Source organism: Python bivittatus, unplaced genomic scaffold, assembly GCF_059951505.1.
Source record: "Python bivittatus isolate LINGU-HERP-01145 unplaced genomic scaffold, Pbiv_v1 ctg000100_np1212, whole genome shotgun sequence".
Lineage (NCBI taxonomy): Eukaryota > Metazoa > Chordata > Lepidosauria > Squamata > Pythonidae > Python > Python bivittatus.
In genome coordinates this window covers 6,115,584-6,137,810 of record NW_028277038.1, presented here as the reverse complement: position 1 = coordinate 6,137,810, position 22,227 = coordinate 6,115,584, and the positions used below count along the sequence as shown (strand labels likewise).

At 43.5% G+C, this 22,227-nt stretch overlaps 1 protein-coding gene across 3 annotated transcripts in view; it reads right to left on the bottom strand.

Annotated features, from left to right (window-relative positions):
* The window catches only part of TXNRD2 (thioredoxin reductase 2), a 30,979-nt gene that overhangs the window by 3,437 nt on the left and 5,315 nt on the right, over nucleotides 1-22,227 (bottom strand). For all 3 annotated transcript variants that reach the window (XM_007428138.4, XM_088135352.1, XM_025166610.2), the window contains exons 4-16: nucleotides 21,737-21,881; nucleotides 20,596-20,670; nucleotides 19,633-19,711; nucleotides 18,417-18,479; nucleotides 17,240-17,310; nucleotides 12,610-12,629; nucleotides 11,487-11,578; nucleotides 10,667-10,841; nucleotides 5,390-5,526; nucleotides 3,523-3,618; nucleotides 3,093-3,185; nucleotides 1,952-2,023; nucleotides 1,503-1,600 (exon numbers count right to left, since the gene is read on the bottom strand). In XM_007428138.4, the coding sequence (XP_007428200.2) occupies nucleotides 1,503-1,600; nucleotides 1,952-2,023; nucleotides 3,093-3,185; nucleotides 3,523-3,618; nucleotides 5,390-5,526; nucleotides 10,667-10,841; nucleotides 11,487-11,578; nucleotides 12,610-12,629; nucleotides 17,240-17,310; nucleotides 18,417-18,479; nucleotides 19,633-19,711; nucleotides 20,596-20,670; nucleotides 21,737-21,881 (1,216 nt within the window). The remainder of the gene's footprint in view (nucleotides 1-1,502; nucleotides 1,601-1,951; nucleotides 2,024-3,092; nucleotides 3,186-3,522; nucleotides 3,619-5,389; nucleotides 5,527-10,666; nucleotides 10,842-11,486; nucleotides 11,579-12,609; nucleotides 12,630-17,239; nucleotides 17,311-18,416; nucleotides 18,480-19,632; nucleotides 19,712-20,595; nucleotides 20,671-21,736; nucleotides 21,882-22,227) is intronic.

The following is a 22,227-nucleotide window of genomic DNA, read 5'->3' as shown; positions in this document are numbered from 1 at the left end:
TAAACAAGGATCCAATACAGCCAAATCTTCTTCAACTTGTCCAGTTGCTTTTGACTCTTCATGGCTGGATGGACATCCTTTTGCCAGAATCACGACTGCTTCTTCTCTTAAGCTCATGGGATGTCAGAGGCAGTATTGTGCCATCTTGCTTCTGCCAGCCCTCTCTCTCTACTGCCTTCAATTTTTCCAAGCATCACAGCCTTCCCCAAAGATTCTTGTTTTTGCATTAGATGTTCTAAATATTTAAGATTTAGCATTATTATTTGCACTTCTGGTGGGCAGTCTAGTTTTACTCCATCTAGTATTGAGTAATTTGTTCTTCCTGATGTCCAAGAAGGTCCTCTACTGATCGCTTTCCAGATATGTTCAATCTCCAGACCAGTTGGCCAAAAGGGATTCTAGATGTTGAAGTCTTGTAGGACACTTGGTTAGATAAGCCTGGGCTAGCAGATGATCCTGTTCTGAAGAGCAAGAAACTTCCAAGACACTCAAAGCCAGGATGGAAAACAACTTTCTCCAGCCTCGATACCCCTCCAGATGTGTGAACTTCAACTCCCAGAATTCCCCAGCCAGCATGGCCCTTGCTAAGAATTCTGGGAATTGAAATATACACATCCAGAAGGTGGATGTAAAATGAGATACCCTTCCCTGCCATGTAAACTGACAGATTGTTTCTAAGACTCCCCCCCCCGCTTCATTTTCAGAGCCATCTCTTGTTGATCGATGCAGTCTTGAGGCAGTAAGTTCTATATATCAATAACCTTAAGGTTAAAAAACCAGAATCTTAGTTCCTGAACTCTCTATGAGTTGTTTCTTTTGGGGTTCCCCTTGTTCTTTCAGTCGAAGAAGGAATTACATCTGATCTGAAATTTTCAAGTAACGTTATCATGTCTTTTGGATGGGGCTGGGAGACCATGGGCCATAAAATAATAGGTAAAGATTTCAAGAGAAGCAAAAACCTGAAGTTTCCCTCCAAAGCTTTGATGATTCTCTTCGTGTCAAAAGAGAAGTGTAATCAAAGCAAGCTTTTAGTCCTCTCTCTTTTAAAGAAAAGCTTCTGAACAATCATTTATTATCCTAAGAATAGGGGGGGAAAAACAAAAACAAAACAGGAAACGCTTTTCCCCTTGGTTACACTTTGAAGAGTCAGCAGCTGGATTGCAAAGCTCATTTTTTAAAAACGTTTTTGCAGAAGGAGGTGTGGAGAGGGGGGCAGATCAAAAACGCAGCTTTGGCCAAGAAACCTATTTCGTAAACAGAAACACAAAAAGTTGATATGTCCGTTTCTAAGCTCTACTTTTATTAATAAAGGATGCCCATTTTTTTAATGTTTTTTATCAAAATAGAGGAAATGAGACATAAAAGAAACCCCAAACATTGGGTATTATTTAGTCTGGCCAAAATTGCAAATGCTATCTTTTTATTATCTTGCAGTGACTTGAAACAGCAGCTTTAGGCAACAAGGCAGGTGGGGGTGGGGGGTGGGCATACTTTACACCTACTTGAGTCCAAGAGCAAAACCTTGAATGACTTCGCCAGCGCTCGGTCCAGTGAAATGAAGACCAAGGATCCGCTGATCTTTCTCGCGCAGACACACCATCTGCAAAGAATTCAGACAGACTAGGCAGAGGCCAACTAGCCAGGATGAGAGAGAGAGAGACCAAGATGAACCAACCACAGTTGGGTTAGGTTTGGGGGCCTCAAGGAAACTCCCAACGTTACTATCCCGCCATCGTTTTTAAAATAAGAGACCCGGAATGAAATCAAGGGCGGAAAAGGGATCCCGTCAGCGAGGTTGACGTTTATTGAAAAGAAAACTGAGTATTGCTTTTGGAAAAAAGACAGGGAAAAGGTGTTTTTTTAAAAACTCTTGTACGGCCCGAGGGGGGAGGGGTCTGATAGAGATCATAAGCCCCTTGAACCAAAGTAAACTTTACAAATGCCAACTTACTTTTATATAGCACTGAGCAGCGTCTCTTTCTGCCACAACGAATTCCAAGGGTTTATAAAACGCGTGGTAGACCTGAAAGAGAGCCGTTACTCCATTCCAAAGGTCCAAATGGTTCACAGGTAGGGTTGTGACAAGATAAGCCAGTGATTTAACTAAAAACATGGGAAAGGGCGTGCATAATGGTCAAGCACATGCATGATGGAGAAAGTGAAATGTGTCCTTTTATGCCAGGTTCCTCTCCCAGGGTCAGCCCCAACAGGTGGACCACACCAGGAAACCAACACCACCAAAAAGCTAAAATTACTTGTATTGAGTTTGGGAATAACAACAGAATCTTGCAAATCTGATGGTGCTATACCTCTACCCACCCACCCTCTTATACCTTACTGAATCAAGGAGGCATCTGACTGAGCTTCCAAATGTTATCTGGTCGTTCTGGACTTAAGAAATGTTTCATCCCCTTTTACCAATACCAATACTTTAATGGCCAAGTATAAAACATACACAAGGAATTTATCTTCGGTGATAACAGCAAAATCAACGGTGCGTTTGGATAAGAGCAAAAAAAAGATCACATGGTATTCAGCAAAGCAATGGAGAATATGTAATCTGCAAAGAGCTGCAGATTACAGAGAAAAACACCAAACCCACCAAGGAGCGTTTCACCGAGGCTGCCATTCGCGGCGCCATCTTGAAGTCACAAAAACTAATTTTGCCTAGGTAATACTGCCTTCCTATCTCCATCAAGGTCATCTTCCTTACTCTCTACACCCAGTGACACCTCCCCACCCTGGAATATGGATTTTGCTGTTCTCCCAATAGCTATGTGCCAGGTTAGGTTAAGAATCCTTGAAGCTGGGATTTAATGGGGATTTTCTTTGAGGGGGTCTACATGGAAGGTCACCTTGTGTAGCAGAAACAGGGAACCAGCGCAAATTCATTCCACCTTATTCCACCACTTGGCCTAAAATAAGCCCTCCCCCAAAGTGCCCATCCCAAGCTCACCTTTCCCACATCTTATCTAGACAGCCTCTAACATTTTGATTCACCCCAAAGGCTGAAAACCTCACAGCAGTACACACCACCACGGCATAAACGGGTTACACCGCTCTGCTGACCAGAAAACCAGATGATAGCCCACCTCTATGTTGTCTGGACCGTAACGGTTGACAGCTGCTTCTTCTGAAATGCCAACACTGCCATATTCTAGAGGGGTGAAAACTGTTGTGGGCACCTACAAGAAGAATGTGAGGCCACACCATTAGTCATCAACCAGACAGACTAGGTCTTCTTGCACCTTGCATTTTCAGCAACATGAGCCTGCAGGCCCTAATACTTCCAGAGACTTCTCCTGGAGATCATTTTTAATCAGAAAATTCTTTTCACCCCAAAAAGGAAGAGAATGCTGGGTTCCTTCAGAGCAAAGGACCAGTCTCTAGCCTCATGTCTATTTTTAGAAAAGTGTCTGAGCATCAACTACAGTACAGTGAGCATCTTCTAGCCAAGATGGGCTTGTCATTGGCCATGCCCACCACAGCTGCCATTTTGCCGACAGACCAAACTCTACTCACATTGTCATAATCCATGAGTTCGGAAGAGAGGCCAAACAACCGCCGAGCCAACAACTTCCCTGCGGCAATCGCCGTTGGCGTTAGTTCAGGGCGGCCCTTTAAAGGGATGAGAACATTAGAAATGATTTTTACAAGATTTCTTAAAAGAGGGAGTGGGTAGAAGAGGAAGAATCAACATCTCAAACCTTCCCCAACAGTTTTGGTTAACTGTTTGTCATTTTAGGGCTCCCCACTTCTAAATTCATTTCCCCTCATCCATTTTTTTTTTAAACTGTCCATACAGAGGGACGGGAAAAAGGACTTCCCTCACTCTGATTTGGCTTCAGGCAAATATTGAGGAATGGGTTCATTAGCGTTTTCCAGGCTTGGGTTCCAACTGTCAAGTTCTACTCTCAGTGTCATTTTTGCCACTAAGAATTGCCCTGTGCTCTGTTCTTCCACCCAGCCACCCCCCCCAACACTTGCCCTCACAGGCTCGCCTGAAATGTGTTTTCCATCATTTCTGGGGCAGGAAATACAAATGTTATTCTGACATTCCAGAACAGAATAGTACAGGAGATCAGAGAAGGAGATAACATTTAAAAAAAAGATTCTGGCATGCATTCTACTGGGAAAAAAACCAGCACCACCTTCAGCTAATTACTCAAACATCTTAGCAGCTATAAGCTTGGTTTTCAGAAAGCAGTCACCTTTTAAGAATTCCCTAAATAAATAGTTTATGCAAATGCTCACTTTACACCCAGGCGCAAAACTATTGCACTCCAGAACTGCCCATCTGAGTTGTTCAGGATTTAGTAGGAATAATATATTCAATGATGCATCTTCTACAAGAACTAATAGAAACTTTTCAATTGAGGTTAGGAAGACATTAGATTGTGCATGAAGCTTCACAAAGCCTGAAATGATTTTAGAAGTGGAATATGTCCTAGCTGGTCCTCAGATGTAAGCTTCCCAGAGTCAATATTTATGAGTTGGGTGGCCATTCTTTAAATATATACGCAGATACAAATTGGGGGCAATGCCAAATACATTCTGGAGACCTTCAGAAAAGCCTCCTTCAACTATCTGAGCTGTCTCTCCCAGGAGAAACTGTGGAGAAATTCTGGGAAGCAAGAGGGGCCAAGGCTGGGAGGCATCATATCTCCACGATGGCCCCACGTCTCTGGAATGGCTCCCATGGAAGTGAAATCAGCTCCATTGGTAGTAGCCTTCTGGATGCTAGTTAAAACCAGGTTCTTCCACAGGATGTTGGGGTGAACTGTGCATCAGGGTGGTGTAAGGTGGATCTTACTTAATCCTAACTGTCTTTGGATGAAGGTCCACTAGGTAGGGTGCCAAGTTCCTGGAGGAAATGTGGGGAGGGGGACTAGAACCATAACAAATAAAATAAATGAAATGAAAATAAAGTTGACTGCTGCTTCCATCAAATCCGTCTCCTCCTTTGTGGGCTTCTGTCTACTTTTCGGAACCTGGCCCCTGAAGGCCCCCCAAAGGCACAGGAAAAACAAGGCACACCCTGGTTGTATTCCAATCACCAACACCCAGAATGGTGCTATTTGGAAAGTTGACTCCCATGAGTTGCAAAACCTATTTATTCCACAGGCAGAAACAATATTGGAGAGATCGTAACAAGGCATATCAGATCGTTGCTGACATACGAGTCTGTGCCTGATAAGAAGCAGTCATAACCGCTAAGGCTGTGTGCAAAGGAAATTATTGTTTGAGGTGAGGGGGGGTTGATATTTATTTCTGGGGCTGGGGACAGGGAGCAAAGACCCTTCAGTGCTTATATATTCTACGCCGTGGCAGCACTGGTTATTCACCAGGCACCAAAGGAGGCTTCCTGTTACGTTCGAAGGGTTCATACCTCGGTTATGTCTCCAATTGCAAAAATATGGCGCATCGAAGTGACTTCTCCGGCGTCAACGAGGATCTTCCCCGTCTCAGGATTGGTTTTCACACCCACCCGATCCAAGTTAAGGGTTGCGGTGTCTGGACCTCGGCCTTTTAGAAAGGGAAGAGGAGAGAAAGAGAGATGACAGTTAAATCAGAACAGCTCTATCCATTTCAAATTAAACTTCCCTGATTGGTGTTTCTAAATTACAGAAGCGAAGCTGAAGCACAGATGACAAGACCTGCCATAAAATAACTGCTGATCCAGCTGGTGGTGACAAAAATATTAAAACCTGGTACCTGAGCCTGTTTTCTTCCTCTTCCTCCCCTTTACTTTTCCCCTAATCGATCAATCAATCAATCAATCAATCAATCAATCAATCAATCAATCGTTCTCTTTGTTTCAATCCTTGATCAGCAAGGATCTATATACTGTCATGATAAACACAGATCTATCTAATTATTATGAGAAGATCCATACAAAACTACAAAGATTAATGTTTTATGCATATATTAAAATATTACGTTTGAACTAGAATAAAAACAAAGGAAGCTGATAAGACAGTGTCTTATATTAGCTAAAGAAATAGACAAGTAAGCTGTAACAATCGGAATTATGGTACTGAATATAATAGTGATTATATCAATGCTCCCCCAGCCTAATAATTTTACCATCAATCTTGGACGATATTTATTATTTATTATTTGTAGCTCGATGGTTTTATTGTATTTTAATTAAACTTTATTCCTTTACTGTAAATCACCCAGAGTTGCTTCTAGGGAGATGGGCAATGAGAAATGTGAAATATAAATAAATAATAAATAAAATAAAACTTTACTGGTTATAGTTCGTTCTTACTAGCAACCAGATCCTGTTGAAGTTTGCAGGCTGCAATTTTACACGCTTCCGGGTTATCGCAGGACTACAATGGGAGAGGAAGAAGGAAACAGAAGATGGCTTCGCTTGTAAGAACTGGAGATCCAAGCACTACAAATGGGTCTATAGATTGTTATTTCTGATTTTATAACAATATCGCCATTTAAGACGTTTATTTATTTAAGACATTTATATGGCCGCCCAACAGATGTGACTCTGGGCACCTTTCAAAAACCATTAATCAAAACTCCAAAAGAGAAGTAACACATACCATGAAAACAAACGAACACAATTAAATGGAGATTGATTAATTCATTAAAACAGATTGGATCTCATCAATCTGGAACTCAACTTAACTTGACCCACGCGCCCACCACGTCAGGGCCACCGGGAACATTATGGACACTGCCTTGAGTTGTACAAAATATAGGCAGGAAATAAATATCTGAGGGGGGGGGAGATCATTCCATAGAATGCTACTGTCAGTTACTTGCTGGTCAATGACCCAAATAAAGATATTGATTGATTGATTGATTGATTGATTGATTGATATCTGATAGCCAGGACTATCTTGCTCCCGATATTTATAAAATTCTTTTTTTTTTTTTCAGGTTTCAATGCCAAATGACAGTGACTGTATTTTCTTGGGAAAAAATAAAGGACAAACCTGAAAACGGGGCCAATCTGAAAGCAGTTCATAAGGGTGTAAAAAAAAATAAAATGAATTGGTTAGAACTTTGCTGCAGAAAGGAAAAGTCAAGAGCAAAACCAAGAAAATAAATAATTCAATTCAATCCACGGAAAGGACAGCGTTCTGAAATAAAGGATTGCCCTTTAGAAGGATGGACGGAGCGTCCCGGTTGTACCCTTGACAGACCCTGATGGAGAACCTGGTCAGTGACCCCAAAGGCAAGACAAAGCTTGCAGATCGGGGGACATTAGAAAGCGAAATCCAAGTTAAGGTGACCCTTCTGCCTTTTTTTTAAAGAAGTCTCCATCCCGGGTGCGAGCCAAGGCGAGCCCGGGTGGCGCCAAGGCGAATGGCCACACCGTTTGGCGTTTGATGCGCGGCTCGGGCCTGGGGTGGACGCGAGTGGGAACCGGGCTTGCGTTCGGAAAACCAGTGGAGGGGGGTGTTCCCGTGTTAAGGCCTTTGATGTCAACGCAGGAAACGATTAAGCCGAAGGGAGACCTAGGATTGTATTATAAATAAACAAACGATGCGCTAGAGAGCGCATCTGCTGAAAAAGCCAACATCTACACACACACACACTCCAAAAGAAAACAACTGCGTCACATCTGCGTGGCTGGCCAAAGACCTTTGTGGATTCATTTCAGACGGAGAGCTGATACTTCCTTTGGGAACCCTGATGGATGCTGTCGGCACCCGGTTATCTGTCTGTCTCTTCCCCGGCGCCCCCCTGTAGATGCCAATCTGCTGTTCCTTTCCCTGCCCGCCGTTCTCCGGCCCTGATGCTATCAGCCACCAAAAATAATCACCCCAACAAACCTCCGCTCGGATGTGAAACGACTTCCTACCGTTCTGTTTCTTTGTGTACGGGGAAGGAGAGCTGGACGAGGAGGGCAAACGGGCAGCGAACGGGGGATTTTCGAGGGTCCCCTTTTCCGGCCCCGGCTGGAAACGTTAGCACGCGATGTGGCAGATGATGCTTATTCTTCTTTTTTTAAAAAAAAAGTTTTTTGGAAGGGGGGGTCAGCTGGTTTTAAAGGCCCTGTTGCAAAGCCCTGTAGCCGGGCTACTTTTGAACCCTCCAGCGAAAACAACAGCTCAGCCATCAAACTTGCAAGCTAACATTTAACCCAGTGTTGTCCAAACTTGGCCACTTTAAGATGAGTGGACTTCAACTCCCAGAATTCCCCAGCCAGCTGGCTGGGGAATTCTGGGAGTTGAAGTCCACTCATCTTAAAGTGGCCAAGTTTGGACAACACTGATTTAACCTTTGGGTTCCAAGCTCAGCCAAGATCTGGGCTGCATGAAAGAAAACACCCAAATGCATGACGGTCTGTTCTCGGGTGTGCCCTGAGTGGAATTCTGGACGTAATAACTAAAACAACACATTTAACGTAGTATAGTTTCAGGCTCTTTGCCTCAGTGGCTCCGATCCCCAAATTAAGACCTAATTCCATCCACCCAACGTCAAGATCAGATGGACGTGGTTGGTGAAATAATCTGATATTTCTAGATTAACCTCTGCTCACCAGATGTTGCTTAACGATTACGCTCAGCATGTTTTTCACCACTGGACATGTTGGCTGGAACTACTGAGTGTTGTAGTTAGGAATCTGCAAAGCCCCAGGTTCCTCATGCTTGGCTTGAGAGTACAGCTTTCCATCTCAAATATGTGGACTTCCATGTCCAGAATTCCCTAGCCAATGGGAATTCCTTTAGACCCGCTGGATTTTTGCAAAGACCACCTTTCCTCATTTGAACCCCTAAGATTGTTCCTGATCTGCAAAAGAGACTCTTCACTGGGGGCTTCATTGTCTTTGGAGATGTCCCAACTGGTAACAGGGTCTTTATAGTGATGGCTCCCTGCTTAGGAACATTTTTTCCAAAGGCATAGCAACAACAGAACTGCTGCTTCGTTTTCCTATTATTGTCTTATCCACTTCTAAAGCATTCCTTAAATTATCCCAAGACTTAAATGATTTATCTTCCTTCTCTCGAGTCACATCTTTATAGAACATCCATGCCAGCATTTTGTAGCTACAGCATCAGAAATACCCAGAGTTTCAAAACACTGAAGTTCTGAAAATATCTCTTTGGTTCATCATAAGGTGTGTAAGTCCCACATGATCAAACTATGATACACACGTGTACAACACACACACCTGTGTAGATGAGCGTCTACAATTCCTACATTCACAGAGCCTCACCAACTGTTTCTGCACAGCTCCGCTGACTTTGGAATTTCTCAATTCCATTGGGGACGAAGCTGGAAGGTGATGCCCGAGAGAGACCGAAGGCGTGTTTCAACAGATGGACTTGATCAAAACAACACTTGGAGCAGGGAGGGAGCATCTTAAAACAAAACTATTTTCTTGGGTAATCCGAACTGATGTGGTTGTCAATCTGGCTATTTTAACTCGCCTTTAGCGTCAAATACGAAAAGCTCTTACATCAGCCGTTCACATTAAAAAATGGAAAGATTTCCAAGCTGAACATGGGCAAAAAAAAAAAGAAAAGAAAGAAAACCAAGGCAAAATCCTTGATAGGCTAACACAGAGTAGGAAATGTCGGAAGTAAGAGCACACTTAAGAATGATATATTTTTTCAAACTCCAAGGGACACAAGGATGTCGTAAGGTTCAACTCAGAGTTCTCACTTGAGGCACAAATGACCAGGCTCAAATTATCCTACTTTGAACACATTATGTGGAGACCCAGTTCTCTGGAGAAGTCCATAATGCTGAGAAAAGGGGAAGGGAAAAGAAGAAGAGGATGACCAGCAGCAAGATGGATGGACTTATTACAGCAGCGATGGAGCACCGCTGGAAGGTCTGAAGGACCAGGTTGGAGACAGATCCTCCTGGAGAAAATCTATCTATGTGGTCACTAAGAGTCAACACCAACCTGATAGCACGTAATCCATCATTCAATCAACCAGCCTGACACATCCATGCACACTCTTCAAACCTATTCAGGGCGCTAGCCCCCTTGAAAACAAATCCTTCTCTTTAGACAGAAAATGTAAACCTTGTCAGCCTGGAACTGTTTGTAACTCTCCGCAGACAACTCCAAGCCTGCGTGCCATTATGGAGTGCATTTCAAGTCCTGAGATTTGTTGTTTAAGTAGCTTAGGGAGGCTCAGCAGGAGCCCGATTTCCACCAAACTCAGCAAGCTGTCCCTTTTCACTCAGGGTTTGTGATGGACACATCTGGAGGCAGGAAACGCTCCACAGAACTACGTTTCCCGGTCTGTTGGCACAGACACCTGGCATTAATGTGTGGATAGAGAGTTAGAAACCAAACAAAACCAGACCAACAGTGACTCACACGTCAATTAGGCAGCTTTAGTTCTTAACCAACTTAATCCTTAGTCCCTTGGGGAGGAACGCCTAGACTTTAGCTCTGGATTTGGAAACGGCAGGGATGGGAAGCTGCGTTGGTTTACCCCAAACAGCTGGAGTGAAAAACTCCTTGCTAATGAGCAGAAATAAAAGACGGGGTCTCTCGTGGAATCTTAAAACGTTGGTGGTGTTTGCATTCCAGAGTAAGCTAGGGTTCTTCCAGACTAACTTTGCAGGGAATGAGGAACTGACATGTATCTCCCAAACGATACCATTTGGCTCCTGCAAAGTTAGTTGCTCCTCCAGAGCAAAGCGGTTTTACAGGTATTTGAGTCGTTCTTACCTATGGCCCACATCACCGTATCAAACTCGTCCGATTTTTCTTTGCCGGACTCCGCGTATTTCCACGTCATGCGCAGCCGCCCGTTTTCCGCCTTCTTGACCTTGGTCGGGCTGCATTTTTTTAGGAACCGGGTCCCCGAGGCTTCCATGTGATTCGTCACCAAGTTGGCCATTTGCTACGAAGAGACAACGGTGATGCAAGTCTGAATCTGTCAAAGGCCTCGGGGCAGAGGGGTCAGCGGGGCATGGTCAAAAATGCCCAAGGGGTGGTCACAGCAGTGTGGTCAAAGGTCTGCCCTTTTTTAACGTGCATCACCCATAAATACCCTGCACACACACCTGCTTTGTGGCACCCCGATGTTAATTACTTCCCAAAGAAATAAAGCCAAAGAAGGCCATCACTCCAATGATAACGCCCGTGTCATTCTTTTAGAATGGGAAAGCGATGGGAAATGAAATTTCAATATCACTGATGCTTTTCTATGATTTTACACGATTCGCAGAAGCCAGCCAGCAGGCAGTGGGTTTATCCCTTTCTCTAGAAGGAAAACATCTGGAATAAGGCAGCTGAAAGGGGAGAAAGATACCTATAAAAAGGACACAACCAACTGGAGGAAGCAAACACCGACTACAAGCAAACTGTACTGAGATTTGGTTTCTGTTTAGAGTTGGTTTTACGGTTGCTTAATATTTCAGAACCCAGTCATTCAGCTGATCCTCTGACTTCTTCTCGTACGGCGATGGGCCTCACGCAAAGGGACAACCCTCTGCCAAGAAGGGGTCAAGTTAAATCCCAAAAAGCAAAGCGGATTAGCAGCTACCTGGTCAAATCCTCGAAGCGGGATGCTCCGGATCATAACGGTGGTGTCCAATCCAAGGCCGGTCAGAAAGCCGGCGCACTCGAGGGAAACATCTAGCGAGCACCTGGGTCAAAGAAAACCAATTCTGCTTGATTTTTGAGAAAGACAAGGTAGGAAAACGAAAAATGGCAAGATTTACGAGAATTTGGAAACGTTTTGTGGCATCTAGATAGCCTGAAGCTTCTTATTCCGTAACGTTCGTTTGCAACCTGGGGCGTAAAAAAACTATCGGTGTTGAGTATCAGACACATTTCTTGCTCAAATGCAGAGATATTCCTGCCTCATCTCTTCTGCTGTGTCATTGTGCAGTTAAGTGTGTCTGTGTGTGTGTGTGAACGGTAATTTTGTTCTTTCTGGCACAAAGTCTCTATTTTTGTGCAGAACTGGATACTGTGCCAGGCAGGTCAATAATTCAACTCTTTGACTTTGAAACACTAAGGAAATAATTCTATGCACATTCTGGCTGGAAGTAAAACCTGTTCAATGCGGCAGGGTTTTTTTTTTTTAAAAAAAAAAACAGGCACTGGAACAAAATGGTACTGTAAAACTAAGCTCGGAATGAAGATCTGTTTCTTTTCCTGCTGACCTTCTTCGGGGTTTTGAGAACTGTGAAGGGTTTAAATTATGCGGCTGGTGGTTGAACCACACGATCAGCAGAATTATACTGTGCGGCTTTCGCATGGACCGAACCGTTTTTTAAAGGCAAGGAAAGCTGATGGAATTGTAGATGGGGACGTGTCTTTGGTGTGATGAATGAATCTGTTGTGGTGCTGCTCTAATGCTGTCTTCGTGGTGGATTTCAACTTGCAGAAAATGGCACAAGGATTACGGAGCCATCAAAGACATGCATGACATAATAGTAATATAATCATCGCCATCGGTCCGTTGCAAAAGGCAGCTTGACTTGGAACAGCTTCCATCCTGCGACGGTGCCTTGAACGCCATCCAACAGCAACATCTGCCTATCCCAGGTCCTTGGGAAGGACTCGATCGGTAGACAAGAAGGCCAAATCCAGTCTAAACATCTGGCTGACTGTGCGACCAACCATAATAATAATAATACACAGCTTAGTATAAAAGATACAACTGGCTCCAACAACCAACCTGTTGAACAGACAGGGAGAGAAAAAGAAAGAATGCTTGAGAATCAAAACATGTTGGTGCCTTCTGTCAGAACTAAAACAAATCCTTCTTGGCCATTACATCCATGCCGTTTCCAACAAAGAGCAGCATAAATCTATCCCCGTTGACCCACACCACTTTTGAAAGGTAGGGAAGAAGGAAAACGAAAGCAAAACAGCCAGAAATGACGCTAAACCAGTGTTTCTCAAATTTGGCAACTTGAAGACCTGTGGACTTCAACTCCCAGAATTCCCCAGCCAGCAATTCTGGGAGTTGAAGTCCACAGGTCTTCAAGTTGCCAAGTTTGAGAAACGCTGCGCTAAATGCTCCCCTTGAGCTAATAAATGCTTCTCAAAGAGGACTTTAAAGGTTTTAAAATATTTTTACAAGTTCCAGCAACTACTCTAAACACATCAGCAGTTGGGCTTATTTCTGAAAACAGGAGTAGGATTCTACCACTGGTCTGTGCAAGCCACTATAGAAGCAACAGAAATGAGGGATATTTTCAGGGCTCTAAAGAAAATGCCACCACCAGAAGACCTGAAGGACCAGGCGGGGGACAGGTCATCTTGGAGAACATCTATCTCCATGGTTTGGAAGAGCCAACACTGACTTGAGGGCACGTAATCAAGCAAAGCAGCACGAGGAAAACCGCGTGCCCCTTCCCAAACTCATCCTTGCAACCCAGGATTGCAGCACCCAATTAAAAAATCACATCAGAGACTATAACAACCCATTAATAGCACAGCCAAAGGAAGAGACCACAGATAAAAGATCATTTTGGCCTGAAACCACCGCCCCGGGGCAAGCTAGAGCCTGTCGAAATAAAAACGTCCTCTCTTTTCCTAAAGAGAGAAAGGAGGCTATGCAGGAGAGGGACTTCCTTCAGCAAACAAAACTTTTTTTCTTTTTTTTTTAAAGAAAGCTCCCCTGACAGCAGAAAATGGGGGTAGGAGAAGCACCTTCAGATACAATCCAACGATTTAATACGGATAATTTGTAGGCAGGATTCCACCCCCCTCTTCAATGGCAAAGGGGATCCTCCCATTTTAGTGGAGAGAAATGGAAAGAATGCACAAATATTGTGCGCCGAAGTGACAGCTCCTCCAGAAGACAAACTAAAACGCGGGTGGCCAAGTCAGAAAGACAATGCCGATGTCACAGCTAATCCTTACAGGTACTAATAATGTAATTCCATTTCGGAGGAGGCAAGTGTGCTTCTCGAGGGAGGCTGCGTGCTGTCAGCGCTCTGCTCCGCCACAAGAAGAGTCGAAAGAATGTGCCTGCAGATATTTATCTGAAGCAATCCACACGAATCTTCTGCAGACAAGAAGAGCTTGCAACTGTCCGGTTCTTCTAAACCGGGATTCAGCTCAGAGGGGGGAAAAGGGGGGGTGGGAGGGCATTGTGGAGGATCAGACTGAGATTTGGCAACACAAAGCGACGAGACAGCTTTGACGGAGAAGAGGAGATGAGCAAAACGCTTCCCCCTTTCTCCTGGGGGCTGTAAATCTTGCAGGTTTCTTAAAGGTGCTGAAACTGAAGGTCAATGCCTGGATTAAAAAGGGGCAGATCTTTCTCCAGGCAGTCATACTACATCCCCCGTTTGATATCACGTGTGGAAACCTTAAGGGGGAATATCCTCTTAGAGCTCTCAGAAGGGGAGTGAGAATTTGGAGTTACACAAAAAGGTGAGGTCCATAAGACATAGAAGAACCCAGTGAAACACACTAGGATTGTCTTGGCTAACCTGGGCTCTCCCCAGTTATCTTGCCAGGAGAACTCCTAGGCAGCCAACCCCCATGGAATTCCCATGGGAGACACCTGGAGAGTACCAGATTAGAACAAGCCGCACTGGATGAAGAAAGATCCAACCCAAGATTCTAGGGCTCTATGACTCTGTGACTATGATTCTATGGTTCTATAATTCTAGGATTCTAGGCTTTGTGACTATGATTCTAGGGTTCTATGATTCTAGGGCTGTATAATTATGATTCTAGGGTTCTATGATTCTAGGGTTCTACAACTCCATGATTCTAAGTTTCTAGGGCTCTGTGACTATGCTTCTATGCTTCTACGATTCTAGGATTCCACAATTCTAGGGTTTGATGACTCTAAAACTATGATTCTAGGGTTCTATGATTCTAGGGCTGTATAACTATGATTCTAGGGTTCTACAATTCCATGATTCTAAGTTTCTAGGGCTCTGTGACTATGCTTCTATGCTTCTACGATTCTAGGATTCCACAATTCTAGGGTTTGATGACTCTAAAACTATGATTCTAGGGTTCTATGATTCTAGGGCTGTATAACTATGATTCTAGGGTTCTACAACTCCATGATTCTAAGTTTCTAGGGCTCTGTGACTATGCTTCTATGCTTCTACGATTCTAGGATTCCACAATTCTACAGTTTGATGACTCTATAACTATGATTCTAGGGTTCTATGATTCTAGGGCTGTATAACTATGATTCTAGGGTTCTACAATTCCATGATTCTAAGTTTCTAGGGCTCTGTGACTATGCTTCTATGCTTCTACGATTCTAGGATTCCACAATTCTAGGGTTTGATGACTCTAAAACTATGATTCTAGGGTTCTATGATTCTAGGGCTGTATAACTATGATTCTAGGGTTCTACAATTCCATGATTCTAAGTTTCTAGGGCTCTGTGACTATGATTCTATGCTTCTACGATTCTAGGATTCCACAATTCTAGGGTTTGATGACTCTATGACTATGATTCTACGATTCTAGGGCTCTATGACTCTGGGATTGCAAATGCTGAGCCAGAGTTGGACGAGGCACCTTCATATTACAAAGCCTGGGGCAAGTCTCTGCCTTCCAAACAGCCTTGATCGACCAGAGCCAGGCCATTTGCAAAGCAACAATCCATAGAGATGACTTTTTAAAATCAATCATAGGAGCACCGAGAAGACCCATCTGAAGGAACGGTTACTAAACGCAGGCTTTGACTGTCTCTTTCCCCCGTCTCCTGTGAAACCTGGTTGACAAAGCACAGTGTTGCTACTGAACCCCTTAGGCTTATTTTGACTAAAGCTGAAGAATGCAGTGTATAAATAAGAGACAGCTTCTTCCATTACACTGTTACAACATGCAACGGGAGGGAAGGGGCCGAAGCGACTTTTCAGAGGAATCTCTCAGCAGTGTAAATTGTTTGCTCTTTTTCAAACACACGTACATGACATCCCCGCTGACTGCTCTGGCGTAAATCAGGGCCTCCGAACTATAGAGATGGATGGCTACGAGTTGCTTTTTCACCCGCGTCCATTCCCCCCACCCCACCCCGTTTATTGATACGAAGGATGGACACAACATTTTTCAGCACGCGGGGTGGAGGTTACATCATAATTTCCTTCTTTCCATAAGCTACTCTTTCTAATCTTTAAACCCGTAAATCACAAGTTCACCTTTCTCTTTTTTTCAGCAAAAAGTCCATGAGAGAATGAATGAATGAATGAATGAATGAATGAATGAATGAATGAATGAATGAATGAATGAATTCACGAGAGGGTAGCAAGGATTTATATTATGGAATGATCTTTTACATACAGTACGTTCAAAGGTCATGCATCAAACGAGTAAGGGAAGGGGTAACCAACTTGAACATTTAATGTAGTTTATGGCATCCTTGGGGTTCTCTGAGCTTGGCTGTTTTCTTGCAAACGTTTTGTTACCCAGCTAGGTAACATCTTCAGTGTTACCAACCAGTGTTATCAACCAAGCTCAGAGAACCCCAAGGACTCCACAGTTCAACCCTGAGCTACATATATCCTCTTCTGTTGGTAATGTGATTTATACAATGAATTGTATAATCCATTTTCCATCGCTTCTGATTCTTCTCTTTCGACTGCGGCGTCCCACCGACTAAGGTTACTAGAAACCACATTCCTGATTTCCACATTTTCACCCACCCTGGCTATATTAACAAAAATGGTATTTTCCCCCATAATAGCACAGGGAAAGCAGCGATGGAAGGAAGATCATCCCGTAATATAAATCCTTGCTGCCCTCTCGTGGTTCACACAAGTAGGGCAGACCCAACCCAGCCAGGAAATTGGACACTGTATTTGGAATTGCCGTCGTGTCTTCAATCTAAATGTACATAGACCGCTATTTTCAGATGTGTACGCCTGTACAATCTGTAAATCGCACTCTTACATATTCAGAATTGGAACCTCAGTAGCTGGCTTTATTGAAAAGAATAAAGGTAATGGCAAAGTTACAAGGCCAAAGGGAGAAAGTTTATATTCAGAGGGAGAAAAGGCACAGACACGCTGAAAATTAAGCTTAAAAGGATCAGCCTGTATTAATTGGTATTTATTCAGTCGTGCCCTTTTGCTTTAATGTCCCCATTGTTGTAGAAAACTTTCTTTGACACAAATATTCCTGCACACAGTTTCTGGGCGGGATACTGCATTGCGGGCTTTGGAGAAACGCCCGCCCCAAAGGATAACTCAGTTTAGAACCCAAGTATTAGATGGGTTAGCCAGGAGGAACCGGAATAAAAAATGCAAACCACAGAAAATTCTCTCCCTCCCCAAAAGATTAAAAATAGTCCTAGATAGTTACGTTTTTCCAGGGGATTTTTTTAGCCAGAAAATGTCATCGCTTGTAATCCCAAACTCTTGCGCTCCTGGAACCTGAAAAGGAGGAGGAAGAGAAGAAAGGATTCCCGGCATTATCCATGGAAAAGATGGACACGTAAAGGCTGGAGAATTAAACTGGACTCTATCTTTCTCTACGCACTGAAGTTGTTTGGGGGTTTTTTGGTTTGGTTCTTTTTTAAAAATCTCTGCCACGACTGCGTGGCTGGGGAATTCTGGGAGTTGGTCCATGAATGCTGGCTGGGGAATTCTGGGAGTGGAAGTCCACCCATCCTCAAGTTGCCAAGGCTGAGAAACACTGCTCTACATTGTCCACTTTCTCTTAAGGTCTCAAAGAAGAGAGATGCCCCCCATGTATGGGGTTTTTCATGACTCTAAGAGTGGGGTGTGGAAGTTTTGTAAAACCCCATATACAGAGGCATGATATAATGTAACATCTGCATCTCCCTTCTCTGATTGCTTAAAGCAGTGTTTCTCAACCTTTTTGGGTCCATGGCACAATACTGAATATAGAAGTACTTCTGTGGCACGCCAGAAAATGATTAATCGTATATACGTATTTTTAAACGTGTAAGACGTGGTTTGAGGGGAATATGCATTTTTTAAAAATATCTGCCCTGTACTGAATATACAGATTATACAGAATATACGTAATACAAAAACAAATTGAAAAAATTGTAATATAAGACAAAAATCTCGTGGCACGCTAGAGGCAAGCCCATGGCACGCTTATGTGCCACAGCATGCTGGCTGAGAACCACTGGCTTAAGGGAAGGTGGGCTGTGAAGACCACTCTGAAGTACCTTTGGATGAAGCATCTAAGCCCTAGTAAAGAACTACAGGTAGTCCTCATTTAGTGACTGTTCACAGTTATGAAAGTGATGAAAAAGTAACTTTATGTCCAATCCTTGCACTGACCACCTTCGCAGGTCTGTAAAGCAAAGGACAGCAGAAGGAAGATCATAAGCGCCATCACGGTTTCACTAAGCAACCACTTTGCTTAACAACTGAGTTCCCAGTCCCAATTGTGCTTGTTAAATGAGGACTACCTGTAAATCAATCTTTAACTACAGTTCAGCAGAAAAGCTGCACTGAAGTTAACTGAGGTTAATGCCAACTAGGACCACATTAAGACAGGTTACCTCAGTGGGGTATCTCGGTCTCCCACCAGTGGCAAGTACTATCTGGTCTGCCGTGAGCAGAGTCTAAGAATAAAAAGAGAAAAGAAAATCAGGAAGAGAAATTCAGACTGAGCATCTCTAATCCCTCCTGTGTTTTAATCTCACACTGGGAGAACATGGTTATCTCCAAAAGTACAATATCACTGCAGTTATAGGCCAGCAGTCTGGCTGACGCAATGGACTAAGAGGGGTTCTTATTCCTGGTTTGCCAGACACACTGCAAGGGCTGGGCCCAACCAGAAACCACGGTTGACAAACCCCAACAACCTGGCTCAATGGCAACTGAGGGGGAGGCTGTCAAAAAATGCAAGATGGCATTCGCATCTACGTGAATGAAGCCCGCCCTTTATGTGGGCATCTGGCAGCACTTCATGTTTTAACACCATCTTAACTTTTTAACAACCCCCTCACGGTTGTCCCTGGCCACGTTCAAACAACATGCCAAGTCAAAACCCCGAAGGAACACCCTTAGCAGCTTCGTGGGATCGGCAGACCCTGAGAAAGGGAGAATGAGAACAAGAAAGTGCACATGGGTGAGGCCGTGGACGTGGAATGGCTGAACGGGATGCGTGTCTGTCAAAACACGGAAGGTGGGTTTAGCATTACAGATGGCTGCACAAAGACCCCGAAGGTTGGCCCCAGAGGGAAAGAACCCTTTGGGGGGGAGAAATCATTTGTCCCTGGCTTAGACCCTCAATTCGGATGGACAGGTCAGCACAAGGGGATCTCCAGCTTCCGGGGGAGGTATGGTGAACTGAAGACGTCTCTGTGAAAGCAGAGCCGATGACCACGGCAAAGACCAAGGAACTGGTGAGTAGACCAGTCCCGATCCCTTGGAACCTCTCCAGCTAAGGAGAGGACAAGAGATTGCCCACATGTGCTCCAGATAATTGTTCCTCCTTGTTTATACTTGTTGTGATGAAGGCTGGAAGTCACTTCTTTATGTTTCTTTTCTCTCTATTATATTCTTACTTTTTTCTCTTTCTTCTTGCACTTTTAACTCCTTTCTATTCTCTTTTCTTTAAGTTTAGTTTGCATTAGATTTTACTATTATAATTAAAACTCTTAATAAAAATGGTATGTATGTGTGTATGTATGTGTGCATATATATATGTGTGTGTGTGTATATAGTACAAGGTTATCCCTATATTAAAACTCTCCCTTAGAGCCCTCTTACCTCCTTGCCTCCTTTTCCTACCCCACGGATGGTGTGTGCATCCACAAAACTGCCTTTTAGGTTGAAGTATTTGACTCTTCTGTAAGAGACAGAAGGGCAATGAAGTCAAATCAAACTTTGTTTTCATTTCCTCCCGGCTTTCCTACAGTCTTTTGGGGAATATGATCTGTGGTGCACTAGACAAAGAAAAGTGTGACAATCAAACCCCCCAAAGTTACACACTCCTGCTTTAAAACAACCTGGTACGACTCCGGATGGATTGGATTTAAGCCCCTGTAAAGGATGAAAGAAAAACGTCTGCTTAAAAGCCTCTGTGGTTGAAAAAGTCCCAAGAATTTCCCAATAAAAATAATAACTGATTACATTTATATGCTACCCAACTCCCAGCCACTCTGGGTGGCTTATAAATTATTATTACTATTATTATCATTATTAGGAAAAAAGGAGGAGGAGGAGGGGAAGAAAAAAAAGAAGGAAGAAGGAAGAAAGAAGAAAGAAGGAAGAAGAGGAGGAGGAGGAGGAGGAATAAGATACATAATAAAGAATGGGAACTGGGTGTGAGGAGGAGGAGGAAGGAGAAGGTGAAGGAGAAGGAGAAGGAGTAGGAGAAGGAGAAGGAGAAGGAGAAGGAGAAGGAGAAGGAGAAACATAATAATAACGAATGGGAACTGGGTGTGAGGAGGAGGAGGGGGGGAAGAAGAAGAAGAAATAAACAATGGGAACTGGGTGTGAGGAAGAGGAGGAGAAGGAGAAACATAATAATAAACAATGGGAACTGGGTGTGCAAAGCCGCCTTCAGAAGCCAGGGATCCTTAAGCAAGAGACAATGGAAAGGAAGCACTACAAAATTGCACAGTAGATGAGAAGACAATGTTCCCCTGAACCCTTTACTCCCGCTTTACACTGACTTTTAAAAAATTAAACTCAAGTATTTGGAGGCACAAGAAAGAAAGAGGCACTGACTTATCTTGCAGCTGTAACCTATGCCCCCAGTTCAAGGATTTAACGTAGTTCTGCACTCCTTTTGCCATCGCAGACCTGGGGGAGGAAAAACAGAAAAGATTACAAGGCCGTGAAATAACGGATTTAAGGGATGGGAAGCGATGGAGGTTAAGCAGGGGGAAACTCCTAAAAATGACAGCATTTTTTTTTTTAATTAGAATTTTTCAACCCAGGAAAAGTATACGAAACAAAAAGAAGATAGCGAGAAAAAGATCCTTTATGGACTTTTTGCTGAAAATGGGGGAAAAAAATGAACTTGTGATTTACGGGTCAGAAGCTGCTTCTTTATATTTCTTTTTTCTTTTCTTTCCTCTTTTCTTCCTTACTTATTTACTGATCACTTTTCTTTTTTTAAAATTCGCACTGTGTAAAAAATCTCTTCAATAAAAATGAATTTAAAAAGAAAGAAATAGAGAGAAATGGAAAAAAGAAACACATAGTTAGGCGTTCTGCCCTTCTATTGGGTCGTTATCATCTTATTCTTTTCCCCATCCTCTTTGACCCTTTTCAATCCCCAAATCCAGAAATCATGAATTCCGTCTTTTCTCCTTTCAACAAAAATCCATATCAGGCTTCCAGTCTTTTAGAAAAGTCTTTGTCCTTTTTTTCCCTGACCAGACTGGTACCTTTCACCATTTCCGCACAAAAGTGATAGGTTTTAGAGTGGAATTGATGAATATAAGCAGTGTTCCTCAACCTCAGCAACTTTAAGATGGGTGGCCTTCAACTCCCAGAATTCCCCAGCCAGCATGCTGGCTGGGGAATTCTGGGAGTTGAAGGCCACCCATCTTAAAGTTGTTGAGGTTGAGAAACACTGAATATAAGAACAACCAGTGTCAGAAGTGCAGGCTTATTCAATGTGCCTTGCTACAGCTGGACCACTGGTCCATCTAGAACATGAGGGAGAAACTGGGGGCATCTTCCTTTTAGATACATACAATAGCATGGATGGATCCATAGACAATCCAAGTCCTTCAGCCTTCCTCTTCTAAAACAAATGTTCCTAGTTTTAATAGTTCCAAATGAGCTGCAGTGGGGGGTTTTTTTGGAGTGGTTTTACACACAGGTAGGATGCAAAGCCCAGGTAAGAGATTGATCTTACCAGTCGTGATTGACACGCTGGGGTACGTTCCAGCCATACCATTGGGCATCTCTGATCGAATTTCCCAGGAGGGCTGCTTGGTGCATCAACTTCTTAGGAATGCAACCCACGTTCACGCACGTCCCACCAAGCCCCCATTTGGTTCCTGGAAGAAGAGAAAAGGCCACACCCTCATTCCTTGGTTGAGCTTCTTCTCAAGCGCTGGGCCACTTGTTCTCAGATCCCACCCATATCGGCTGCATTGATGAACTTTGAGAATGATCAGTCCTTTAAATCAGCAGAGCAATGACACACAAGATGAGTAACTCCTTAGCAATGAAGTCTGAAGGATGAAAGAACCACACTGTCTATCTACCGTGAGCACTGTTTTAGTCAGAAGGACTCCATCAAAAGGAAAGCTTTTCATTTCATCCACAACATCCAACAGAAGGATCAAACTAAGTTTGGATGATACTCAAGGTCAGAACAAGAACTGATTACACGATTCGCCT